Source organism: Lontra canadensis, unplaced genomic scaffold (genome assembly GCF_010015895.1).
Source record: "Lontra canadensis isolate GAN:19392208 unplaced genomic scaffold, GSC_riverotter_1.0 scaffold41, whole genome shotgun sequence".
NCBI lineage: Eukaryota > Metazoa > Chordata > Mammalia > Carnivora > Mustelidae > Lontra > Lontra canadensis.
The window spans coordinates 4,791,639-4,815,786 of NW_022631035.1; the positions used below are offsets into that span (position 1 = coordinate 4,791,639).

The following is a 24,148-nucleotide window of genomic DNA, read 5'->3' on the forward strand; positions in this document are numbered from 1 at the left end:
GGGGCCCCGCCCCCAGGAGCCACCGCCCAGCCGCTGACCCGCGCCGCTCGGAGCTGCGTCCAGGGGACGTGGGGCCTCAGGGAGGTGAGCGCGGGGCGAAGGGCGGAGCCGGCACGCGGCGGCCGGGCGGCAGGCGCCGTAGGGGTCCGCGGGGTCGGGCCCGAACCTAGCTTGGGGCGACCGTGCGCGGCCAGCGAGGGTGCCCGCCCTGCCGGAGCGCTCGGGCCCCACGTGGGCCGCGCCGGAGGCCAGAGGTCGGGGCTGGACTCGGACGGAGGTGCTGGACCGGGTCTGCCGGTCCCCGGGGCTCGGCTGGGACAAGACGCCGAAGGGGGTCCCTTGGCCACGGGTCACCAGATGTGGGGAGGGCACGACGACTGGGCCGAAGTTTAAGGCCGCGGAAGGAAGGGGACCGGACCGCGCGGTCCCGCCTTCTTCCCAGAAGCGCCTGGAACTCCGATCCTTCCCTCTCTTTTAAACTCCGAGGCAGAGTTTGTGCTCTCAGCCTCGCCGGGGTGGAAACAGGTGCGGGGGAGCGGAGTCACAGCGAGGCTAGGTCGAAGCTCAGAAACTGGACCCAGAAGTCCTGACTTCTGGACCGAGGGCTTTGGGGAAGGTTGGCCCCCTCTGATATTCCTCCAGGGTCTTGGGTTAGGTTACGGTTGGGAAGGGTTATGCCTGCTAGAGGCACCTCCCATCCCAGGGTAGAGGGGAAGCCGAGGTCTCACCCGAGAGGGGCTGAAGGGTTGGAGCTCCTGAGAGGGTGTCTGGGCTGGGAAGGGCTGCCAAAGACCCCACAGGGGCACTGGCAGCTGGTTCCCAAGTGGCTAGATTTGGGACCCCGTGTGGGTGACATTGGCTGGTAAAAAGATGTGCTCCTGTTCACTCTTTATGCCGGGCGGAGGGAAGAGAGGGAGTGAAGCTTGTTCCAAGCAGGGAGAGGTGTCAAGGGGGGGCCTGATTATCGGTGCCAGGAGGTATCTGACAGTGGAGACATTGCAGTTATCACAACTCAGGAGAAGGAGGGGAGTGCTGTTGTTATGGTGTCTAGTGGGTCCAGGCTAGAGATGCTGCTCAGACATCTTAACAGCGCACAGGACAGCATCCCCCCCCCCCGCCCCCCGCAAAGAATTACTCTGCTCAAAAAGTCAGGGTGGCTCAGTGGGTTAAAGCCTCTGCCTTCGGCTCAGGTCGTGATCCCAGGGTCCTGGGATCAAGTCCTTCATCGGGCTCTCTGCTCAGTGGGGAGCCTGCTTCCTCCTCTCTCTCTCTCTCTCTCTCTCTCTCTGCCTGTCTCTCTGCCTACCTGTGATCTCTGTCTGTGAAATAAATGGGTGGAATCTTTAAAAAAAAAAAATGTCAGTGCGGTGCTGAGGTTCTGAGACCCTGGTGGTGCACCTGCTTCATCAGGTTACTTCTCATCGACTTCCCCTGCTTGCCTCAGTTTCCCCGGGGGTTAGGGGAGGAACAAAATAAACTTGAATGAGATAAGAGGTGTGAGGGCAGTTATTCCCCTAGCAGTAGGCTCCCTTTGGTGCCATAAACCTTCCTCTTCCCTGCTCAAACGACAGTCTCTGCACAAAGCAGGTCTGGGTGCTATGGGACAGGAGCTGAGTTCCAGGGGCTGGGAACAGGGCCTTCTCATAGCTCAGTCCTGGAGTGCCTCACCCCTAAGGCAGCCTTCCATGCAGGGTGAGCCAGGGCAGCCCTCGAGCTCAAATATCCCTTTCGGGGAGGGGGCAGAGGGGGAGGAGAGGAGGGGGGGCTCTGTTCTCATAGATTTTCCCAAAGCTGGATTGCTAAGACAGGCATGGACTCCTGGTGCCATGTGACCTGCTGGAATTTTCCCTTCTAAACTGACACCTAACTCTTCCAGCTATGTACACCAGGAAAATAACATCCAAGGACTAACAGGCTTCTGTGGCTCCCCCAGTCTGCTTCCCTCCTACAACAAAAAAGGGCCTCTGTGGCTGTGGGAACCCTGAGTTAGGCAAGAGGCCCCACAGTGGACCCCGTGGCTGGCAGAGCGAGGCACCCCCGTTCCTGGTGTTAGCCAAGCGCCAGGCCAGGGGGACCCCAGTAGGGACGACTCTGGTTTGAGTTGGGCTCAGGAACATTGGCCCAGGTCTTGGAGGATGGGGGTGGGGGGGCTATTCTAGAGGGGTGAGATGGAGTGAAGCAGCTGTCTGTCCCCAGGAGCCCAGGCCACCCGCTGCCTTCCCTTCCTGTTTTCTGACAGTGTCCGTTGCCCCCTTCCTGTTCATTTCTGGACCCTGGCCTCCTGGCCTCCTGGCCTCCTGGCCTGGGAGCTCCGGCAGGACAAAAGGAGCAGGTGGCAGTTTCTGGTTGGTTGTTTTTGTTTTTGTTTTTGTTTGCTTTTAACTTTAAAGGGCTGGAGGGACACTCCCGTCTTTTGGTTGAACAAGAAACTAATAGTGTCCTCTGCCTTTAATGTGTCCCTCGTGGCACAAGACAGCACTTGGGACTAGTGCAGAGCTGTTAAGGAATCGAGTGGCAGAGCCTGACACTGAACCCGGGGCCGTGTTCTCGGGCCCAGCCCCCAACCCTGTGCCTACCTGCTGCTAAGCCGCTGGCTGACTCCTGTCTGGTTCGCTCCCGTGCGAGCTACGGCTGTACGTGCTGCAAAACACACACGGGAGGCCCAGGAGGGGACATCCGTTCCTCTCGGGGGAGGGATTAGTCACATCCCAAATACATCATCATGGAGGCTGCCGGGGTCTGGGTCTGGCTCTTGCTCCCTGGTGGTGCTTTTCCTGGTGGCCAGAGCTCTTACGGTGTTCCCCTTGACTTGCCCGAAACCGTGCTAGATGGGAGAGCAGATAAGAGCAGGAAGATGTCGAGGGGGTGTGTCCCTGCGTGCACCGGCCTGTTCGGGTGTCCAGGTGACTTGAACCAAGGCACCTGGCTGGCTCAGGAGGGTATGTGACTTGATTTTGGGGTCATAACTTTGAGCCCTGTATTGGGTATACAGATTACTTAAATAAATAAGAATTAAAAAAAAAAATCCTGAAACAAAAACAGGTGACTTGAATGGGCCACTGGTACTTCTCTTTGGTTGAGAATGAGTGGTGACAGGATCAACAAGGCCTCAGCCCCCGGTCCCCCCAGGGGGACGCATCTGGGGAGAGGACCGACCTCTGGTCTGCCTCCCGCTCTCCACACATCCCCTCCGGTCTGCACCACCCACTTTGGAGCAGTCTTCAGTGTTGTCCCGGCTGCCTGTGGGGATTTCCAGAGTGAGCTCACAGCGTTGCTCCATGTTTCCTACCCAGCTGGACCTGGCTGAGGGAGCACTGGTGGGGTCATCCACGCCCGCTGCTGGTGCAGGCTAACCTGTGTGCGGTGGAGAGGTTGGGGCAGTGCCTGGGCAAGGCCAGCTCACAGGATATGGGCTGGGAGGGGTTGCCCCACCTGCCCCATCCCTGGGGCAAAACAAGGGCTTTCCCCTACAGCCCATAAAGTTACTATTGCTTCCCTATGGGAGTCAGATCTGAGTGTAAAGAAAAATTCAGCCTGTCGTCTTCAGGGAGGTACGAGGACCCAGCGCTTACATTCCGTCATTGCGTAAACTTATCCAGCGACCCAGACACAAGTCATTTGTTTGCAGTTTGAAAGCTGCCAGAGGCCTGTTGTGGGGGTGGGGTGCCAGTGGTTGGAGCTAAGTGGGCAGTGCCAGTCAGGGATGCTGGCCAGGAGGCTGGGAGGACGGTAGGAGGGTGATTCCCAGCATGGGGAGCCAAGGAGTGAGGCCCAGAAGCTGGCAGCCATGGTGGCCCACTAGGTAGTGGTCAGTAGAAGGAGGGCCACTTGTGGTCCGGGCCTCAGTCTCCGCAGCTGTACTGTGGGGCAGCAGTAGCCCACCGGGACAGCTTGCTATGGGGATTCCAGGGGTGACCCATGGGAAGTCTTGGGCCCGGGGTCTGAGGCGGGAGCCGTGAGGATAAGGGCTTTGTGCCTGCTGTTAGGGGCGTGTCTCTGTGCCCTTGGCACAGGCTTATGGTGATGACAGGGGCCTTGCCCCGTGAGCTGTCGGGAGGGGTAGCTAAGAGCATGTCGAAGAGCAGCAGCGCTATAATTACTCTGCAGAAGTGGCCCAGTCTGGGGTGGGGACCCCCGCTGCACCGAGGCCGAGGGGATTGAGGGTGTGCTTGGACGTGGGAGGGGAGCCTCGGGCCAGCATGTGCTGGCTCCTTCAGCAGGGGCTTCTCCCTGTCTGCCTGCACGTGTGTCAGGTTGAGGGGTGAGGGGCTCATGGAGGTGGTGACCCGCAGCCTCCACTCCCTCTGGCTGGGCTTGTGGGGCCAGGAACAAGGTAAGCCGTTCAGAGCCTTGCTTTTCTCGGCTGCCTCCCACGTGGGGCCCTGGGACCTGAGCCAAGAGCACCATCAGGTGGTCATGCCCCTGACGTCCAGCGAGAAGAGTGTCTTCCCTCTCCAGATGGCCCTCCGCAGGTCAGGCCTCCGGGGCAGCCTGCAGAAGCCTGTGGGATGGGCCAGGAGCAGGACTTGACACCGAAATATGGCCCGAGTCTTGGCTCTCACCTTGTCAGCCACTGGTGATCATGACAGAGGGACAGACAGCGTGGGAGAATGTTTGAGAAGGCCCTTTGATAAGCCCAGGACTACCTAAACTCCGGGTGAGGTCATTTCTGCCTGGGGCACTGGGAGGAGCTCTGGAGTCTTGCAGGCCCACACCTAAACTCACCCTCAGCACCTTGCTCACCACCCCAGGCCCGTATTTTGGCCACTTCTCCTCACCAGTTCCAGGGTGGCAGGACCCCCCCCCCCCCGCGTGCCCAACAATGGGACCCGGGACAGGGGTCGTGTCTGAGCCTCAATTTCCCCACCTGTCAAATAGAGGTCTGTTACCTCCGGGGCTCTCGGCTCAGATAGAGAGACTCAGTGAGCAGCGGTCAGCCAGGAATAAAAGAAGCCACCAATTAGTGGCCCTTGATTGTGTGCCAGGCCCCGTCCATTCATCATCTGATGTCATCTCTGCTGGATCGGCGGGTTTGGAGGGACCTCAGCCCATTTCACAGCAGAGGAAACCAAGGCTCCGAAGTGGTAACTTGCCTGAGATCTCCTGGCAGGTAAGTGGCCATGCCAGGGTTCTTGAGTCCTGTCTTTGTCCCGCCCTGCCCCACAGCCCTCCTCATTCCACAGCGAGTGAATCCGTGCTGCCCCAGAGTGAGGCAGGGGGCTGCGGTGAGGCGGGATTGACAAAGCCTTACACCCCCAGCCTTAATGGCCTTCCTGGGCCCACATCCAGGTACCCTGAAGCTTGGTCGTCACAGGGGCTGGGGCCAACCTCTTCTGGGGAAGCCGCAAGCTCCGGGGCAGGGTTCTGGGAAGTCAGGTTTATTAGCTCCTTAATGACTGTTTACAAGCTGAAAATTGTTTGCCTGGCACGCTCCCTCCCAGCTGTGGGGCCAGCCTGGGCCTCCAGAAGTGAGGGGCACCCAGAGCCCCCACCTGAGTTTATCAAGATGAGGGGACCCAGGGCAGCCCAGGGCCTGACCTCTGGCTGAATGACCCTGGGCCAGGTGCTTACCTCTCTGTGAGCTATGATAAGTCAGCCTTTGTCCCTCCGCGGCGCCCGCACCCAAGGTGAGCCCCAGCTAATGGGGACAGAGCTGCCCAGATTTCAGACTCCTGGGGGGCTGCTTAGCATCCTTTAGCATAAACAGACTGGGGTCAGACGTTAAGTGGCTTGTCTAAGAGTACCCAGTGTTGAGGGCTGGACCCGAGACCCCTTTGCCTCAGCTGGACAGTGTTTGCACTGTCCAGAGCCAGACCACAAGGAGCCAGGTGGAAATTAGGTGGACCCCACCCTTGCAAGCCCAAGACAGAGCCCTGGTCTGTGTACTGAGTGTGCTCATGTCTGGAAACAGCCTGTCACCTCTAGGTGTCGGGGAGCTCCCAGCAGGAGTGAAGCGGGCCTCCCCTGCTCCCCAACCCACGTTGCAAGCCACCCTTCCCCTAACCTCCGAGCAGGGTCTAGGCCTCTGCCAGTGCTAAGGACCAGTGAAAACCCAGTTCCTAGGGGCACTTGGCAGGCTCAGTGGGTGGAGCTTGCGGCTCTGGATCTCAGATTTGTGAGTTCTAGCCCCACGCTGGGTGCACAGATTACCAAAAAAATAAACTTCAAAACAAAACAAAAAAAACAGTTTCCAGTACCTCGAGATCCTGAGAGAGGCAAATCCTCTTCGATGTTTGGAACAAAGCCTGCTGGCGTCAAGCTCAGGTCGACACGGTGTCCCTCTCCAGGAGCCAGCCTGTGCCCTGGTATCAGACCCAGAAAGGACCAGGGTCTTCTGGACCCCCAGTGCCTACCCCGACTCCTCCCCTTCATGGCAATTCTCAGGGAGCAGCAGAACTAGGACAGGTCACCCTCCCAGCGGAGGCTGGGCCGTTGGGCAGGGCCCCCGGGGACCAGCCCCAGTGCTCTCTTCCCTCTGTTGTCCCCAGGTAGCAGTTGGCCCCCAGGCTCTGGAGCTGCTGCTTCCCAGGGCTGTGGGAGGGCACCTGCATCCCTGCTCAGCTGCCATCCCCTTGTGTGCTTCCACAGGCAGCTTGTAGAGTCCAGAAAGTTCCAGAGCGCCCTCCGGGAGGGCACCTAGGAGGACAGGGTCCGGCACTGTGTCCGGCTGGGGACACCTGGTGGCATTTAATGCTGCCTGACCTGCATCCCAGCCCGGCTGGCCTCCCGTATGCGGGGCCCCCTGCAGAGGTTGGGACATTCACGTCTCTGCCCGCCCCACTGGCTCATGGTCCCGAGAAAGCCTGGCGGGTGGGACAAAGGGGTGTTGGGGTCTGCCCCACTCTAAGAACTTGGCACCCCCTCCAACTTCCATGTACTCCTACTCTGGGCCTGGAGCCCAGCACCCACTTCCCGTGTCTGTGGTTGGCCGTGCCACCCAAGCCGCAGTAACTGGGTCACAGGGAGTCCAGAACCTGGGGTCTGATGGGGCAAAGCCAGTGGGTCACCAAGCCCCTGAGCCCCTGCCCCCTCCCCCCTTCTTTATCTTCTGAACTGAGTTTGAGCAAAGGCTTTTTTTTTTTTAAGAGTTTTTTTTTAATTTATTTGACAGACAGAGGTCACAAGTAGGCAGAGAGGCAGGCAGAGAGAGAGAGGGAAGCAGGCTTCCCGCCGAGCAGAGAGCGTGACCCTGAGATCATGACCCGAGCTGAAGACAGAGGCTTTAACCCACTGAGCCACTCAGGCGCCCCTGAGCAAAGGCTTTTAAGGTTTTAAGGGAGGGTGGAGACATCGGTGCTCTCCCTGTGGGAGGGGCGCAAACCCGCAGGTGCTTTCAGTTTTCCTCTGCACCGGCGGGAAGCCTCCCAGCCCCGCAGTGCAGTCGAGTCCATGGACTTGCACCTCTGGGGAAGTGGGTGCTCGCTGGGAGGGAAGGAGAGGGACGGGGCGACCCGCTGGTTTCTCGTGACTTAGAGTTCGTAGCCTCTGACGGGGACCCCGTGTCCCCTTCCCTTTCTGCCTCTGCCTTCTCTCTTCCTAAGTCCTGTCCCCAGACCCTCAGCGTCCACTGGGCTCTTCCCTGCCTTTTGCTCCAGCCCGCTCTTGGCAGTGCAGGGAGCTGATGGGGTGAGTCAGGGCCATCAGGACGCCTGTTGGGAGACAGGGTTAGATGACAGCCTTTACATAAGCTGTCCTTTCCGGGTCTCGAGGGGAGCTGGAGCCACTTCCCCTGAGGTCAGCAGGACTCAGGGTTTTGCTGGGGGTTGCACAGTGGGCGAGGGCCAGCTTCCTCTCCTCTCTGCAGCTTTCTAAAAACGCCCTGGTTCCCAGAAGGCTGTGGGGAGGGACCAGCCGGTTTCAGTTTCTGTGTCAGGGAAGCAGCGGAGAGAGGCCACTTCCTTGCTCCTGGCTGTCACCCTATCATTCTGTGATTCATCAGGGGACAGACAGGTTCCCAGCAGCCCCGGGCCATCTTCCTTCCTTCCACTCACCCACAGCTGCAAGCCCGGGCCGGGGGCCAGTTTCCTTCCTTGGTTCAGGGGACATGTGTGCCCCCCAACCCCCACCCCAGGAGGTCCCTTTAACTTCCTGATTGAGCCTAGTAGTTAATAGTGGTCTGCCTCTTTGCTGGAGGGGATGCTTGTTACCCCTTGTCCAAGGGCCCCTTTCTTCCCTTTGTCCCCAGTTCCAGCCACACAGGCCAAGCCCCGATGTCAGTAGCCTCCTGTTTCCATCCGGAGCTGCAGCTGCTGACTCCCTGTCCCGGTTCTGGAGGTCCTCAGAGCCTGGGGATTGCCGAGACCCCATTGCCATTAGCGAGACCAGGGGAGCCTTCAGAAGCCAGCTGGTGTGCCTGGGGGGCCGGCGGGTGGGGAGGGAGAGAAGGGACTGGAGTCAGACCCCTGGGGGCAGGTGGCGAGGGGACAGTGGGGCCACACAGGCTCGAGGAGAGGGGATGCTCATCCAGCACCCTACCTGAGCCTGCCCAGGAAGAGCTCTGTGGGGAGACCTCTCCGGCCGAGGGCTTGCTCACTGTGGCTGTGTCTGTGGGGATGCGACTTAGCCAGCAATGCCCAGCCCCACCCTTTGTGGGGAAACCAGATTGTCCAGCAGCATCAGTGAGCGCTTTCTGAGTCTGCATTTCTGTCCTGTGTGCCTGATCTGGGCTGCTCTTAGCCGGGTTACAGCACTGGTTGTAGGGGGGCGGGGGAGGGGGGTACAGAAGTACCAACCCTTGGGCACCTCGGGATGATTTGAATCTGCCCCACCCGCACCCTGTGATGGAGCCCCCCGAAGTCGCTGCCCTTACCCAGGCCCTGCTACTCTGGGCTGGGGCAGAAGGCCCCACTGAGGCCAGGATCCAGGATTGGCCTCGCTGGGTGGGGCAGGCTCTCAGACGTTTCACACAAGCCCCCCACCCCTCCCTAGTCCACAGGCTGGGTGCTGCGGCAGCCCTGGGGTCTTAGAGCAGCGGATGTGACTGGGCCAGGAGGAAGCCTTGTCCCAGGATGTCACAATTTCCTCTGCAATGAGCAAGCGTTTCTGGGGCGTGGGAGATACGTGTGGGGCGGGATCCTCCCAAAGCTCCGGTACTTTTTCCATCTGGGTTCGTCCGTCCCCAAGACTTGGGTTCCGTGGCCCCCTGTACTGCCAGCCCTACCCTCTGCCCCCCACCACCCCAAGGAAGACACTGGGCTTCTGGTACACCTGCCCACCATTTCTGCACAAGTTGGGGGAAGTCTCAGGAGTAGGCCCTCCCCTTCTTGGTGGAGAGGGGCTCTAGGAAAGTGGTGTTTTGTACTAAGCTGCTGGCTTGGTGGGTGTCAAAGCTGGGCCATCACCTCGTCCGAGTCTCTTGCCTTTTTTTTTTTTTTTAAGATTTTATTTATTTATTTGACAGACAGAGATCACAAGTAGGGAGAGAGGAGGAGGAAGGAGGCTCCCTGCTAAGAAGAGAGCCCGATGGAGGGCTCGATCCCAGGACCCTGGGATCATGACCTGAGCCGAAGGCAGAGGCTTTAACCCACTGAGCCACCCAGGCGCCCCCTGAGTCCCTTGTTTAACAGAGAAGGAAACTGAGGCCAAGGAGTAAAGCTGGCTCCAGGCTAGGACTCGGCACTGACCATGAAGACGGTGAAAATAGCTCTCTTAGATACCCCACTCCGCCCCAGGGAGGTGTACCCCCAGCACTGCCTCTGCTCTCCGGGGCACAGCCACTTCTCCCTGTGGCCCCCAGAAGTCCCCTGGGGCCAGTCCGGTCTCCCCAGCGTCAGGACATTGGCACAGATGCCAGCAGCACAGTGGAGACCAGGCCGGAGGGCCCAACCAGGGTGCTATGGCTTTGGGATGGGAGGGCAGGCCGGGGAGTCTGGGCTGTGCTGAGAGAGGGGAGCGGGAGGTCCAGTGGGGGCTCATCCTGGGACTGCATCTGCTGTCCTCATCCCACAATGGTCACAGATCCCCAGCAGAGCAGAGAGTACCTGCTGGAGCCTTCCAGAGTGGGCCACTCCCTTCCTGGGCTGAGTGTAGGATGAGGGGGAGGGATAGTTTTAGTCTGGGGTCCATGTGGACTGACAGTCTGCAACGGTGCATATGCCCCCTTCCCCCCACCTTCCATCCCATTAGCCATTAGTGGAAGCCAACTTCCAGATTTGGTGCTGCTCGGGGAGGGGGACACCTATACACAGCCAGGTGTCTGCAGTATGAGGCAGGTGAGAAAGTGGTTGATTCTGCCTGATGGTGACAGGGCAGACTTCCTGGAGGAGGTGACATTTCACCTGCCCAGGGGATGAGGTGGAGCCTGCTGTGCTAGGTGCAGTGCCTCAGGTGAGGAAGTAGGGGCCAGGGGACCTGCAGGGAATGTGTGTCTGCTGCGGGTGGAGACAGGTTCTGAAGGGCACTGGATGCTTACTCTGGGAAATTGTGATCAGCAGGGAGTTCCAGAGGGAGCCTACGTGCTTGATGACCTCACCCAAGCTCAGACTCAGCAGCTCGTCCTAACCTTTCTCCCAGCCTTCCTCCACCATCTACCTCCTTCCCTCCTTGGGGCAGAACAGCGCCTGCCTGGTGCCCTCTTGCTGCCCCCGATCCCAAAGGAGACCAAACCGGAGAACTTTCCATGCAGTGGCCCCAGGGGAGGCTGTTGTCCTGGAGCTGCCCCCAGAGTAGAGGTAAAGTGGCATCTGAGGAGCCAGCTGGCCTGGCACTGAGGCCCATCTGCCCGTCATCTCTCAGGGGCCTTGTCGCCCGCTGCCAGCCTGCCCTGAGGTGTGGAGTCAGGACTCCCGGCACTTCGGGATAGAAGTAAGGATGCCCGGTCTATTGGGCAAACCCTGAAGCAGAAAGCGTCCTGGGCCCCCAGCTCTGCCTCAGATCCCCCCTCGGGCACCCCCGCACACCCAGAGTTCCTCTGTCTTATAGCTGGAACACTTTGCCACCCCCTGAAATCAGAGGGAGGGCACAGACCTGGCCCCAGCCGGTTTGCCCACGTACCCCTTTGGGTAACCCCAGGCCGCTGAGGAACAGAGTTTGCAAAGTGCTGTTGAATAAAACTAAGTTTCCTTCCAGACTGGACTATACTGGGTCACCCTGATAGGGATCTGTCCAGCCCTCAGTGTGCCCTAACTTTGGTGGCGGGGGTGGGGGGCTCCTGTTTCCTGAAAAGACCCAGCTGTTCCCCTTCCTGGCTGTGTGAGCATGGGCAAGTTACTTAACCCCTCTGAGCCTCCCTCCATTCCCATCCATGAAATGGGAGCAATGGGAGATGTCTACCTTCAAAGGTGTTTTGAGGACAAAGTGGGATAATGGATGTGAGGGGCCAAGCCTGGCCCTCCTGAGGACTGACCTGCCCGCCCCCAGCAGCCTGCGGGGTTCTGCTAAGGGAGGGTCTGCTGCAGAGCTCCTGTGTGCAAGACCTTCTGGCGAGCTTGCTGCAGTCTCTCTGAAACTCTTAACTTTATGTTGTGTGGGTTTGATCTCAGTTAGTTAAAGAGCTAATACAATAACAAAGAAACCCTTTTCTCTCTCTCTCTCTCTCTTTTTAGATTTTATTTATTTATTTGACAGAGATCACAAGTAGGCAGAGAGGCAGGCAGAGAGAGAGGAGGAGGCAGGCTCCCTGCTGAGCTGAGAGCCTGATGCAGAGCTCGATCCCAGGACCCTGGGATCATGACCTGAGCTGAAGGCAGAGGCTTTAACCCACTGAGCCACCCAGGTGCCCCCAAAGAGACACTTGTAAGTCATTTGAACGCTGCCTTCAACATCCGTCTTACTCTGTTTGAAAGGAAATCTTAATCAGAAGAAGCCAACACGTTTCTCATGAAGTTACATTGACGCACACAAAAAATAGGGACTGTCCTGATTTGGGATTCCTGGCCCAGAGTGGAGGTCCTTACTGCAGGAGAGCAGATCTCCTAATCCCTCAGCCATGAGGCCCATGGAATTACCCCATTTTATAGATGCAGAGACTGAGGTCAGGAAGATTGAAAGATGCGTCGTTCCAGCACGCCTGCTTGAACCTGCCCTTCCCTCCCTATAGGCTGTGCGCGCCAAGTGAGCAGCCCCATTTGGCCTGGAAGCCTCTTATCTTGGCATCTGTCCACCTTTACACGGAGCTGAAGCTGGACCGACCCCAGAGCATCTGCACAGAGTGAGGGAAGGACTACAACATGCTCTGAAGACCCCTGCAGCAAGACCGGGAAGCAGTGAGCTCAGTCCAAACCCAGAAGGTAGGACACTGGGTAGCTGCGTGGGCTGGACCCAAGGCACCTGCCGCTTTGCTTGCTTTTTTGTTTTTCAACCGATACGTACGGATACTACCTGTGGGCCAGTACTCTGCTGGAGGGGGTGGTGCTGCAGGGCATACGCCAGAGAGAGGAAGGTGACCAGGGTAAAGCCATGGAGAGGCTTGAAGCAGGAGTGGGAGAGCTGCTTCGGGCAGTCAGGAAGGGCTCCTTGGAGGCGGTGGCGCCCAAGCTGGAACCAGAATGATAGGAAGGAGCCACCTGCCCTGTTGTGTGATGATCTGATATGAGGATAGAAAGCTGAACACAGGCAGAGGCCGAATATTTATGGGGTACCTGCCTGAGACTTTTTCAACAGCATCTTTGAGCTGTAATTCACATTTAGTCCATTTAATCCAAATAAACTAGATCCATTTAAAGTGTATAATTCAGGGACGCCTGGGTGGCTCAGTTGTTAAGCATCTGCCTTCGGCTCAGGTCATGACTCCAGGATCCTGGGATCGAGCCCTGCATGGGGCTGCCTGCTCAGCAGGAAGCCTGCTTCTCCCTCTCCCACTCCCCCTGCTTCCGTTCCCTCTCTCGCTCTCTCTCTCTCTCTCTCTGTCAAATAAATAAATAAAATCTTAAAAAAAAATAAAAGAAAGTGTACAATTCAGCGGTTTCTGGTATATTCACAGGTCCGTGCAACCTTCCATTGCTTGAGAATGAGACCCACCCTTTAGCTGCTGTCCCCCTACCCCCGTCCTATCTCAGACTTTCATATGAATGGACTCCCAGAGCATGTGGTCTTTGGTGTCCGGCTTCTCTCACTTCACATAACATCCTTAAGGTTCAGCCGTGCTGGACCCCATGTCGGTGTTGCTCTCCTATTTCTGGCTGACTCAATCCCATTATGTGGATGGAACAGGCTTTGTCTCTCCGTTGGTCTCTGGGTTGTTTGCACCTTTTGGCTCTGATGACCATGCTGCTGTGAACATTCTAGAACAAGTTTCTGTGTCCGCACACTGCCCAGGTGTGCGTCATGCGTTCTCTCATTTGATGCTCAGGGCGCCTCTCCCGGGGGAGGTCTTTCCCTCCTTACAAAGCGAGGATGTGGGTGACTCATGGTCAAGTGCAGGTCAAGGCCAGACCACCCAGTGAGTGGCAGGATGCTTTTTTTTTTTTTTTTTTAAGATTTTATTTATTTGACAGGGAGAGAGGGAGCACAAGCAGGGGGAGCAGCAGAGGGAGAGGGAGAAGCAGGCTCTTCGCCGAGCAGGGAACCCGATGCAGGGCCCAAACCTAGGACCCTGAGATCATGACTCAAGCCAAAGGCAGACGCTCAACCAACTGAGCCACCAAAAGGCCCCATGCTTTTGACCGTGACCCCTCGGTGCCTCCTAACAGAGCTTAGCAGGTGCCAGGTAGGGAGGGGTTCAGAGTGGCCGGTGCAGGGGCGAGGAGGACACAGAGCCACTCGGGGCCCAGAGACCCCAGTGAGAAGCATGGACTTTAGGTGAGAACGGGAAATCCTGGGACAGTGTTGAGCAGAGAGAGACGTGGTGTGATTGGTGGTTTTAAAAGGTGACTTCTGTTGCTGTGTGGAGGGTGGTCATGAGGCTGGGGACGTGAGGGGCAGCAGGTGGAGGGGTCAGGAGGCTGCTGTGACCCCTCAGTGGAAAGAAGATGGTGGCTCTGGGGGGCTGCGTAGAGATGGAGGGGACGGATGGACTCAGGCCACGTGTGGCTGCTGTGTCACCTTTCTGTCACACGTTGGTCCCACAGCCCTTACCTAGAGGGCTCCCATGTGACTCTCCCCGGGTCTCCGCATAGCCGGGGTCAGCACTGTGTCGGCAGGTGGATGTGGAGTCCCTGGCCTTGTGCTGGGAGAAGGGAAACCAGGTCAGCTCCAGCAGCTTCGGGAAGTGGGGAGAGGAGAAAGCGAAGGATTTTAGCCAGAGAAAGAGCAGAGTGAGTGAGGAAGGGAGGAGGATAGCACAGGCAGAGCGGTGATTCTGGTGGAATCAGAGGGGAAGTGGGAGTGGGGGCCACGAGTGAGTATGGACAAGCCCCAGATCTGGGCAGGGGCGGGGAAGGGGGGTAAACTGCCCCCTTCTCTTGGCAGGGCCATTTCCCAGTATCCACTGAAATTCAGGCTGAACTTACTCTCCAACCCAGCAGTTCCACTTCTAGAAGTTCGTTTTGGGATAGCACTGGGACAAGTGCACGGTCTAGGCAAGGGCGTTGGTTAACACTGGACAGGAGTCCCAAATGCCAAACACACCCCAAACAGCCATCAGTCTGGTTAAATCTTGGTGCATTCCACTCAGCGAAATCTTTGCAGTCATCAAGAAAGGTAAGGTAGGGGTGCCTGGGGGGCTCTGTCGGCTGGGCATCCCACTCTTTTTTTTTTTTTTTTTAAGATTTTATTTATTTATTTGACAGAGATCACAAATAGGCAGAGAGGCAGGCAGAGAGAAGAAGGAAAGCAGGCTCCCTGCTGAGCAGAGAGCCCGATGCGGGGCTCGATCCCAGGACCGAGATCATGACCTGAGCCGAAGGCAGAGGCTTTAACCCACTGAGCCCCCAGGCGCCCCTGGGCATCCCACTCTTGATCTTCAGGTCTCCATCTCAGGGTCGTGAGCTCAGACTCCCTGTGGGCCTCCATGCTGGGTGTGGAGCCTACATAAAAAAAAAAGAGAAAAAGGTAGATCTGTCTGTATGCATTGATGTGCGGCCTACGGAAGAAAGGATACGGTGTGAGCGTGTAAAATTTTAAAGTACGTGTATCCTTCTCCGGGTGCAAAGAGGCTCTTCGTGGAAGACGGGGTTACGGGCAGACTGTGAGTTCACTTTCTGCTTTATAATTGTCAGAATCATTTTTGTGTTTTGTTTCTTCAATGAGCATATGCCATTTTATCACTGGGATTAACATTTTTCTTCCACGAAAAGATAAAAGTACAAACAGGTGACAGTTTCAGTTACCTTTGAAAAAGGAACCAGGCAGCCCAAGGGACAGGAACCAGTGTGGTGGCTTTTCCGTCTGTCTGTTAATGAGGCTGAGCTACCACTTCCTTGCTAGAAACCCAGGGACGGCTCCTCAGAGAACCACCTGCTCCCCGCACAGCCGTGGACCTCTCGTTTGCAGGTAGGGCACCGGGTTGCCCTGGAGCCTTCTTGTCCTCCACCAAGCCCTGCCCCAAGGTCAAGGAAGCTGCCCTCTGGCCCCTGGCCTATGTTGACCAGGGTGACCAGGCGGCCAAGGTCACTGTAGCTCTGTCCTTTGCCCTCAGCTCCTTTCTGGGTGTGGTTCTTGGCCTGAAGCAGAGAGACCACCAAGGGAAGGAAGTGGAAAGGTGGGGATTCCCCAGGCCCCTCCGGGCCTGGAATGCAAACAAAGGACAGAAATAGACCTATTTATCTGACCCCACCCAGTTCAGAGTCAGTCTCTGCCCAGGTGGTTTGGACCCCAGAATTAGGCATTCTGCAGGTGGTTCTCGGCCCGGGACACCCGCCCTGGCACCGGGGCCCCCAGGTCCCTTTCTATCTTGCCACCTGTCGACACACTCATACCCCCTCTCCCTGTTTTCATTCCAGTCGCCCTGCCCCCAGCCCACCATGGCCTCCGCTGACAAGAATGGCGAGAGCGTCTCCTCTGTGTCCAGCAGCCGCCTGCAGAGCCGGAAGCCGCCCAACCTGTCCATCACCATCCCACCTCCCGAGAACCCGGCGCCGGGCGAGCAGGCCAGCATGCTTCCCCAGGTAAGGGGGCAGCCTGGAGGCTCACTGGGGAGCGACAGCTGTGCCCATGCAATACCACTGGGGCGGAGGCGGCCCCTTCTGCCTGAGCCTCAGTGACATAGGCCTGCGCTCCCTCCTCCCCCGCCCCAGTGTCATATGGAATGAGCCCTGAGCACAGGAGCTGCATCTCCTAGTGGTCAGTGGACGGGGAGACCAGGAGCACAGTCCTCGAGAAAGACTCCCCGTTCTACCAGTCCCGGCGGTTTCCATTTCCTGCCCTGGGCCCCCTCCCCGAGGGGCTGGCAGACTCGGGGGTTAGGGCGTCAGCAGCTGACCCTGCAGCGCCTGGCTCCCCTGGAGAATGGAAATGAAGACGGGCTGGACCAACGCTCCATAAAGGGCTTATTGAGAGCAGCCTTGAAGCAGTGTCCTGGGGCATAAAAGGGGTCCTGTGTTGGTGCCACCCACTCACCCCGGGGGCTGTTTTGCATACAGGGAGCCAAGGGGGAGCACTGGTTAGGGAGTTGGGAAATCACGTTAGGGTTCCTTGAAGTGTGGAGAGAAGGTGACTTTACATTTGGAAGGAAAGCAGCTCAGGCGTGTACCTTAGGAGCGAGGTGTGTTCTCAGGGTTCTGGTGTAGGGGACCGTAGAAGAGCGAGCCCAGGGTCTGGGCTCCACCAAGTCTCAGCCTGTCCTCTTGCCCTGCCTCCCACAGAGGCCCAGGAACCCAGCCTACGTGAAGAGTGTCAGCCTCCAGGAGCCACGGGGACGATGGCAGGAGGGCAGCTCAGAGAAGCGCCCTGGCTTCCGCCGCCAGGCCTCCCTGTCCCAGAGCATTCGCAAGTGAGCACCCTTCCTGCCCCTAGCAGCCTTGGGGACCTCTGCTGGGCCGGCCTCTGTGTCCCCTTCTAAGAAGGAGTAGGGCAGGGCTAGAACGTGCGTATTGGCGGGGGGGGCGGGTAATGCGCAGGGGAAGGAAGCTGAAGCCCAAGGTGTCTTGTAGAAAGTCACAGTCTGGAGGCTGGGGGTTCAAGGAGCCAGGGCTGCAGGGGAGAGTCTGGCCCTCGGAAGGGACCCCAAGGCCTGCCCAGCCTGGCTTGGCCCCGGACTCTGTTTACCCCTCTCCGTCTGGTCATCGGGTACCAACCCAGGAGCCAGAGGGGGAGCCAGTCTGCTGGCACGTGCCCTGTCCCCCGGCCCCCCTGCACACACCTCCCCCGGCCCCTCCCGTGTCACCTGCCCTGCCCACCCCTCCCGTGACCCCCACCAGCGTGCACTCCCCGTCCTGCCGTGGGCGTCATGGCGGTCCCCGTGGCCACGGCTCTGTGTGCTCCCGCAGGGGCACGGCCCAGTGGTTCGGGGTCAGTGGCGACTGGGAGGCCAAGCGACAGCACTGGCAGCGCCGGAGCCTCCACCACTGCAGCGTGCGCTACGGCCGGCTCAAGCCCTCGTGCCAGCGCGACCTGGAGCTCCCCAGCCAGGAGGTGCCCTCCTTCCAGGGCGCCGAGTCGCCGAAGCCCTGCAGGATGCCCAGGGTGGGCTCCCCTGGTGGCGGTGGGGGTGGGGTGGGGAGTGGCAGGTGCCTCGGCCCCGGGACCCCCAGCTCTGCTCACTCCTGCCCTCCCTTCCAGATTGTGGACCCCCTGGCCCGCGGACGGGCATTCCGTCACCCGGACGAGGTGGATAGGCCCCATGGCCCGCACCCACCGCTGACCCCAGGGGTCCTGTCCCTCACCTCCTCCAGCAGCTGTTCCCACCTGCCCCGCCGCAAGAGGGTGTCTGTGGCCCACATGAGCTTTCAGGCCGCCGCCGCCCTCCTCAAGGTGAGGATGCCTCTCCGCCTCCGCCCGGCGCCCCCTTCCCCCGCCCTTCCCAGAGCATCCCCCCCACAGGCTGGGCTAAGGGCAGAGGGAGGGGCCCCGCAGCCCAGGAGCCCCGCCCACGTCCTCCCAGACCCAGCTCTCCAGGGTTCTGGAAGCCGGTTTCTGCCCCCACCCGAGCTGGGAAAGCAGGAAGTGACCTGTGTAGGGACCACCCGTCCCCCCAGTTCACTCAGTGCCTGTGATGTGCTGGGCGCGGGGACTGTGGGGCGGACCGAGCCAGTATCACCACTCAGCGTGATGAGAGGGGGGCCTGCGTAGGGGAGGGGCTGATGTTGGGACAGGCATTTGGGCTGGAATCCAGAAAAATAAGGGAAAGCTCCCCAGGGAAGGAAGGAAAGGAACAGTATTCTCAGCGGAGGGAAGGGCCCATGCAAAGGCCTGGAGGTGGAGGGGGCTTGGCCCATCAGGGGAGCAGCATGTGGTTTGATGGGATTTTAGTGAGGAGGGGCTTATGGGAGGAGAAGCCACCGACTGGAGTCCAAGAGGCAGACGTGGGCTGGCGGTGCTGTGCCAGGAAGCTGCAGCTGGGGAAGATGGCCCGAGTGTGGTGGGCGAGGGTACAGAACCAGTGCGCGGGAGGTAGCCGCCCTAGCCAGAGGTAAGGAGGTCAGCAGGGTGAGAATAACCGAAAATCTTGGAGAGAGCCGTGGGTTCAGGGCTACGGAAGCTTCGCTCCATGCTCTGGGCAGGGTCCCAGGTCCCATCTGGGTGCTGGGTGCTGCCCCGGGAGGAGGGGCTTCACAGTTCCTTTGGAGGGGGCGGGGGTAGTGGCCCCCGATCTGGGCCTGATGGCCGGGCCTCTGCCCTGTCACAGGGACGCTCCGTGCTGGATGCCACGGGCCAGCGGTGCCGCGTGGTCAAACGCAGCTTCGCCTACCCCAGCTTCCTGGAGGAGGACGTGGTGGATGGCGCAGACACATTTGACTCCTCATTTTTTAGTAAGGCAAGCATGGGGTGTGGGCTTTGGGCACAGGGCATGGGGTGGCCTGGGAGTGAGGAGAGGCAACCTGGCCTTGATCATGCTCTGCCGGGAGCCCCTGAGGGATCCAGAGACCCATGGGTGGGCTGGGATGGGCCACCCTGTGGGACTCCTGGGCTGCCGTCTTCCTGTGGAGGACCTGGCAGGGCGGGGGGCCAGCCTGGAGAGCCACGGTCAGGGTGGATGGGCACGAGCCTTCCCCTTCCCTCCCAAAGAGCCTGTCTAGCTTTGTCCTGTCCTTGAACTGAGGTCCTGTCTTTTTCTGTGTCCCCCGCTCCACCCCACCGCAGGAGGAAATGAGCTCCATGCCCGATGACGTGTTTGAGTCTCCCCCACTCTCGGCCAGCTACTTCCGGGGCATCCCACGCTCAGCCTCCCCAGTCTCCCCCGATGGGGTACAGACGCCTCTGTGAGTCTGGGCATCCTTCCTTCGGGGCGCAGGGAGGAGGCGCAGCTCGGGAGGGCTCCCCAGACCCCCAGTCTTTCCCCAAGCCCCCTTCTGGAACATGGGGAGGGCGGGGGCAGCAGGCTGAGAGCCACCCCCCCACCTCCACACCCCCCAGGAAGAAGGAGCACGGCCGAGGCCCGGTGGACGGGGCCAGGCGCGGCAAGCGCATCGCCTCCAGGGTGAAGCACTTTGCCTTCGACCGCAAGAGGCGGCACTACGGGCTGGGCGTGGTGGGCAGCTGGCTGAACCGGAGCTACCGCCGCAGCATCAGCAGCACCGTGCAACGCCAGCTGGAGAGCTTCGACAGCCACCGGTGAGCGGCCGGCGGGCCGGGGCTGCCTGCTGGGGTCGGGCTGGCTGAGCGTCCCGCCCTCCGGAGTCCCTCCGCGGTAGGCGGGACGAGAAGGGCGGACAACCGCGGACAACTGCCCCATCCCCCGACGGTCCCTCTCCTGTGGCACCCCGTATTCAGCAGGCGCGGGAGAGGAGAGCGGGGACAAGCCCTCAGGGTGTCCCCACGAGCACGCGTGTCGCCTGGGAAGGCTCCTTGGGCCCTTTGCTGCCTCTCCACCCTCCTGGCTCTCTTGGCCTGTGTCGTTAGTCCTGCCCCCAACAGCCATCAAGGATTCATTGAGCCCTGGAACAGCTCCAGCAGGGGGGATGGGGGTGCAGGGTGGGCCAAGGGACAGTTAGAAGCTCTGTGAGTGAGGGGACCGTCGGGGGGCAACCAGAGGTTGGGGAGGGGCAGTTCTCACCATGTGCCACGGGTGGTGACCTGATCGACATCAAACCCAAAACCAAAAAATGAGTAACGAGTGTAGCAAGTGTCCCAGGAGGACAGAGCATGAGTGGACGGACGGGCAGGGAGGGCTACAGCCAGCATGAGCAGGAGGTAGCCTGATAGAGAGAGATGTGAAGAACATCCCTGGCAAAGCAAATGCCAGGTGCAAAGGCCCTGGGGCCGCAGGGATCCTGGTTTGTTGCAGGAGCTGTAAGAGGAGAAAGTGGGTGGGCGCAGTAAGGCCCTGCAGCCAGCAGGAGGCGGTGATGTCAGACTTTACTCCAGGGGAAGCAGGAAGCCATCTAAGGGTTTAAGCTGGGAGAGAGACCTGGGGGTGATTTTCAAAGTCACCGTGGTGAAGGATGAGTTGGAGGGGAACAGAAGGGGAAGGGAGAGACCAAGTGAGAGCTGACGGGGGCTGGGCTCCGCAGGCTGAGGTTGGGATGTGGGTTTGGCTCTGCTGACCCAGGGCCTCTGTCCCCAGGCCCTACTTCACCTACTGGCTGACCTTTGTCCACATCATCATCACACTGCTGGTGATCTGCACGTACGGCATCGCACCTGTGGGCTTTGCCCAGCACGTCACCTCCCAGCTGGTGAGTCAGGCTAAGGAAGGGGTGCTCCCCTTGGAGGGTCCTGAGACCCCTGAGAGACATCAGCATCATCAGCCCTGGAGTCCTTCCCGTGGCCACAGCCTCGCCCATGTAGGAGGGTGCTCTGGGCTCAACGCAGCTTTACCTCTCAGCCCCATGCTGGGGTCCCTACCCTGGGATGGGGAAACCCCTGACCGCCCCCCCTCGCCCCTGCACCAGGTGCTCAGGAACAAAGGTGTGTATGAGAGCGTGAAGTATATCCAGCAGGAGAACTTCTGGATTGGCCCCAGCTCGGTGAGGACCCCAGAGGGATGGGCAGCTTCTCAGCAGGGAACCCTGGGGCCCTGTCGCCTGCCCAGGAGCCCCTCTCACCGGGGGACTCCAGGGGAAACTAAAGCGAGTGGCCAGCTCTGAGCCCAGGCTCACTCTTTGCCCTCCCCCAGGTTGATTTGATCCACCTGGGAGCCAAATTCTCCCCCTGCATCCGGAAGGACCAGCAGATTGAGCAGCTGGTGCTTCGGGAGCGAGATCTAGAGCGGGACTCGGGCTGCTGTGTTCAGAACGACCACTCGGGCTGCATTCAGACCCGGCGGAAGGACTGCTCGGTGGGGCCAGGCCCTCCAGCCCCTGCCAGCCCCACTCGCCCTGCACCACCTTCCCTTGCCCCTGGCATAGCGGAGGGGCCCTCAAGGACAGTGACCACATCCCCTCTCTCCTTCTGGGCCCCATACAGCCCCGTACTTGGCCCAGCACAGGGAGAGTGCTGACCTCCCCAGCCCCGCAGAAGTGAAGGAAGTAATGTTCCCAGGTCTTAGGAACGTCAGTGGAGGGTGGAGGTCTGGGAGATAGGCCTGAGCCTTGGGGACCAGGGAAAGAGCCCCTGTCCAGAGGGTCCCTTGCTCACTAATGGATATGGTGTGATCCTAGACGTAACCAACCTTCCTTCATCCTCCAGGAGACTTTAGCCACTTTTGTCAAGTGGCAGGATGATACGGGGCCCCCCATGGATAAGTCTGATCTGGGCCAGAAGCGGACATCAGGGGCAGTGTGCCACCAAGACCCCAGGTACCATCCCAGGATGGCCCAGCTGAGCTGTGAGAAGACAGGGTTGAGTGTCCTATATGCCTCCCCTGGGGATGTTAGCGGGTGGGTGTGGCAGGCTGGGGGGACGCCCACAGCTCCTCATTTTGCCCCCTCTGACCTCTGCCTCCAGAACCTGTGAGGAACCAGCCTCGAGCGGCGCCCACATCTGGCCCGATGACATCACCAAGTGGCCAGTGAGTGTCTGGGGTAGAGAATGGTCTAGGAAGGGCGGGGGGCGGGGTGCCTGCCGCCACAGGGGCCCAACCCAGTGTGGGCGTCCCCCCTCGCCCCCTGCAGATCTGCACCGAGCAGGCCAGGAGTAACCGCACCGGCTTCCTACACATGGATTGCCAGATCAAGGGCCGCCCCTGCTGCATTGGCACCAAGGGCAGGTCAGCCAGCCCCATGCCCCTCGGTCGCCCCCCACACCCCCGGGCTAGTATCCTCCCTCCCCAACTCAGGGGTCGTCCATGGTGTGAGCAGGATGAAGGGGAGCCTGCCCCAGAGCTAGGGTCCCCGCAGAGGGGCACCTCTTCCTGCCAGTGGGCAGGGGCCCTATGACGGATCCCCTTGCCTCCCTGGCCCGCAGCTGTGAGATCACCACCCGGGAGTACTGTGAGTTCATGCATGGCTATTTCCACGAAGAGGCAACACTCTGCTCCCAGGTAAGGTGGGACCTGCTGGGGCCCCAGGCGTGAGGAGGTGAGCACGGTGGCCATGTGTCCCCCCCACCGCCTGCAGATTTGTGCCCCCCACCCCCACATCGGGGCCAGCTAGGCCACAGGCACTGACTGCCCCGTGCTTTGCTTGCCCTCAGGTGCACTGCTTGGACAAGGTGTGCGGGCTGCTGCCCTTCCTCAACCCCGAGGTCCCCGATCAGTTCTACAGGCTCTGGCTGTCTCTGTTCCTCCACGCAGGGTAAAAGGCTCCTCGCTGCCCTCCCCTCCCCCCACACCCCTGCGCTGCCCGCGTGCCCCCCTCCCCCCTCCCCCGCTCTGGCCCGTGGATGAGGACTCCTGGCTGGCAGCCGGGGGCAGATAGGGGACAGCTGACGCTTGCTTTGCCCCCCTCCCCAGCGTGGTGCACTGCCTCGTGTCTGTGGTCTTCCAAATGACCATCCTGCGGGACCTGGAGAAGCTGGCCGGCTGGCACCGCATTGCCATCATCTTTATTCTCAGTGGCATCACCGGCAACCTCGCCAGTGCCATCTTCCTCCCATACCGGGCGGAGGTAGGGACAGGGGACAGGGCGGGGAGGGCCAGCTCTGCTGCTTCCGCCCTTACCCCCGGAGCCGCCGGAGGGATGCGCGGCCCCTCCTGGGCCAGACGGCAGATGGACAGCTAAGCTGTGGGCTTATTGGCTGATCCCCTAGTCCCCGGGGGCAGCGGACAGCCATGCCTTTGCGTCATGCTCAGGCATCACCTCCAGAAGACCTTCCCAGCCCCTGTCCCCCGCTTTGCTCTCTTCCTCTGCTTCATTTCTCTTCGTGACCGTGACCCTTGCCTGCCTACCCGCATGTCATGTATCTGTGGGTTGAGTTGTGTGAAATCTAGAATGTGCAACTGTTCGTGACCCACAGAAGCAGGGACAGGTTTCCCATCGGTTCAACCCCATGCCCTCGGCTTGTTCGGTGTCTGTCCATCCCGCCGTCTGCTGCCTGGTGTAGGCCTGTCCTGCTTAGAGCACGGGCCGCGCACTGGGCACACGGTCGGTCCTCGGTGTCTGCAGAAAGAGTGGGCGCAACGAGGCCGGCTCTGGTCCAGGAGCCTCAGTTGCGGGGTCCCCAGCCCTGGGAGGAGCCCACCTGTAGGAGGAGCTGGGTCCCGGTGCTCCCACCGCCTGGCTGCGCCCCGCCTTTGCGCCGGGCCCCTGGGATTGACGCCGCCCCCCCCCCCCCGCCCTGCCCCAGGTGGGCCCGGCGGGTTCGCAGTTTGGCCTCCTCGCCTGCCTCTTCGTGGAGCTCTTCCAGAGCTGGCAGCTGCTGGAGCGGCCCTGGAAGGCCTTCCTCAACCTGTCGGCCGTCGTGTTGTTCCTGTTCATCTGTGGCCTCCTGCCCTGGATCGACAACATCGCCCACATCTTCGGCTTCCTCAGCGGCCTGCTGCTGGCCTTCGCCTTCCTACCCTACATCACCTTCGGCACCAGCGACAAGTACCGAAAACGCGCCCTTATCCTAGTGTCGCTGCTGGTCTTTGCCGGCCTCTTTGCCTCTCTCGTCATCTGGCTCTACGTCTACCCCATCCACTGGCCCTGGATCGAGTACCTCACCTGCCTGCCCTTCACCAGCCGCTTCTGCGAGAAGTACGAGCTGGACCAGGTGCTGCACTGACCCCCGAGGGACAGGCTGCCTGTCTGCAGAGCGCCCCAGCCCGCGCCCCGGACACCCGCCACCGGGGGGGCCCAGCCCTCCCTCCGCC

General features: G+C 60.2%; 1 protein-coding gene across 5 annotated transcripts; it reads left to right on the plus strand.

Annotated features, from left to right (window-relative positions):
• Positions 1-24,148, plus strand: RHBDF2 (rhomboid 5 homolog 2). Of its 5 annotated transcripts, XM_032870535.1 has the most exons (20): positions 1-84; positions 4,986-5,110; positions 12,038-12,227; positions 15,819-15,983; positions 16,680-16,807; positions 17,304-17,499; positions 17,596-17,787; positions 18,662-18,790; positions 19,117-19,235; positions 19,390-19,587; positions 20,540-20,651; positions 20,868-20,942; positions 21,092-21,253; positions 21,604-21,713; positions 21,862-21,925; positions 22,029-22,123; positions 22,321-22,396; positions 22,549-22,649; positions 22,808-22,961; positions 23,641-24,147. In XM_032870535.1, exons 4-20 carry the CDS (start codon positions 15,840-15,842, stop codon positions 24,058-24,060), a joined length of 2,475 nt encoding a protein of 824 aa, XP_032726426.1. In that variant the 5' UTR covers positions 1-84; positions 4,986-5,110; positions 12,038-12,227; positions 15,819-15,839; the 3' UTR covers positions 24,061-24,147. The 5 variants fall into 5 exon arrangements, with proteins under 5 accessions (XP_032726426.1, XP_032726431.1, XP_032726428.1 ...); XM_032870540.1 differs by lacking the exon at positions 20,868-20,942 and having other exon boundaries at positions 23,641-24,148; XM_032870537.1 differs by lacking the exon at positions 4,986-5,110 and having other exon boundaries at positions 61-84.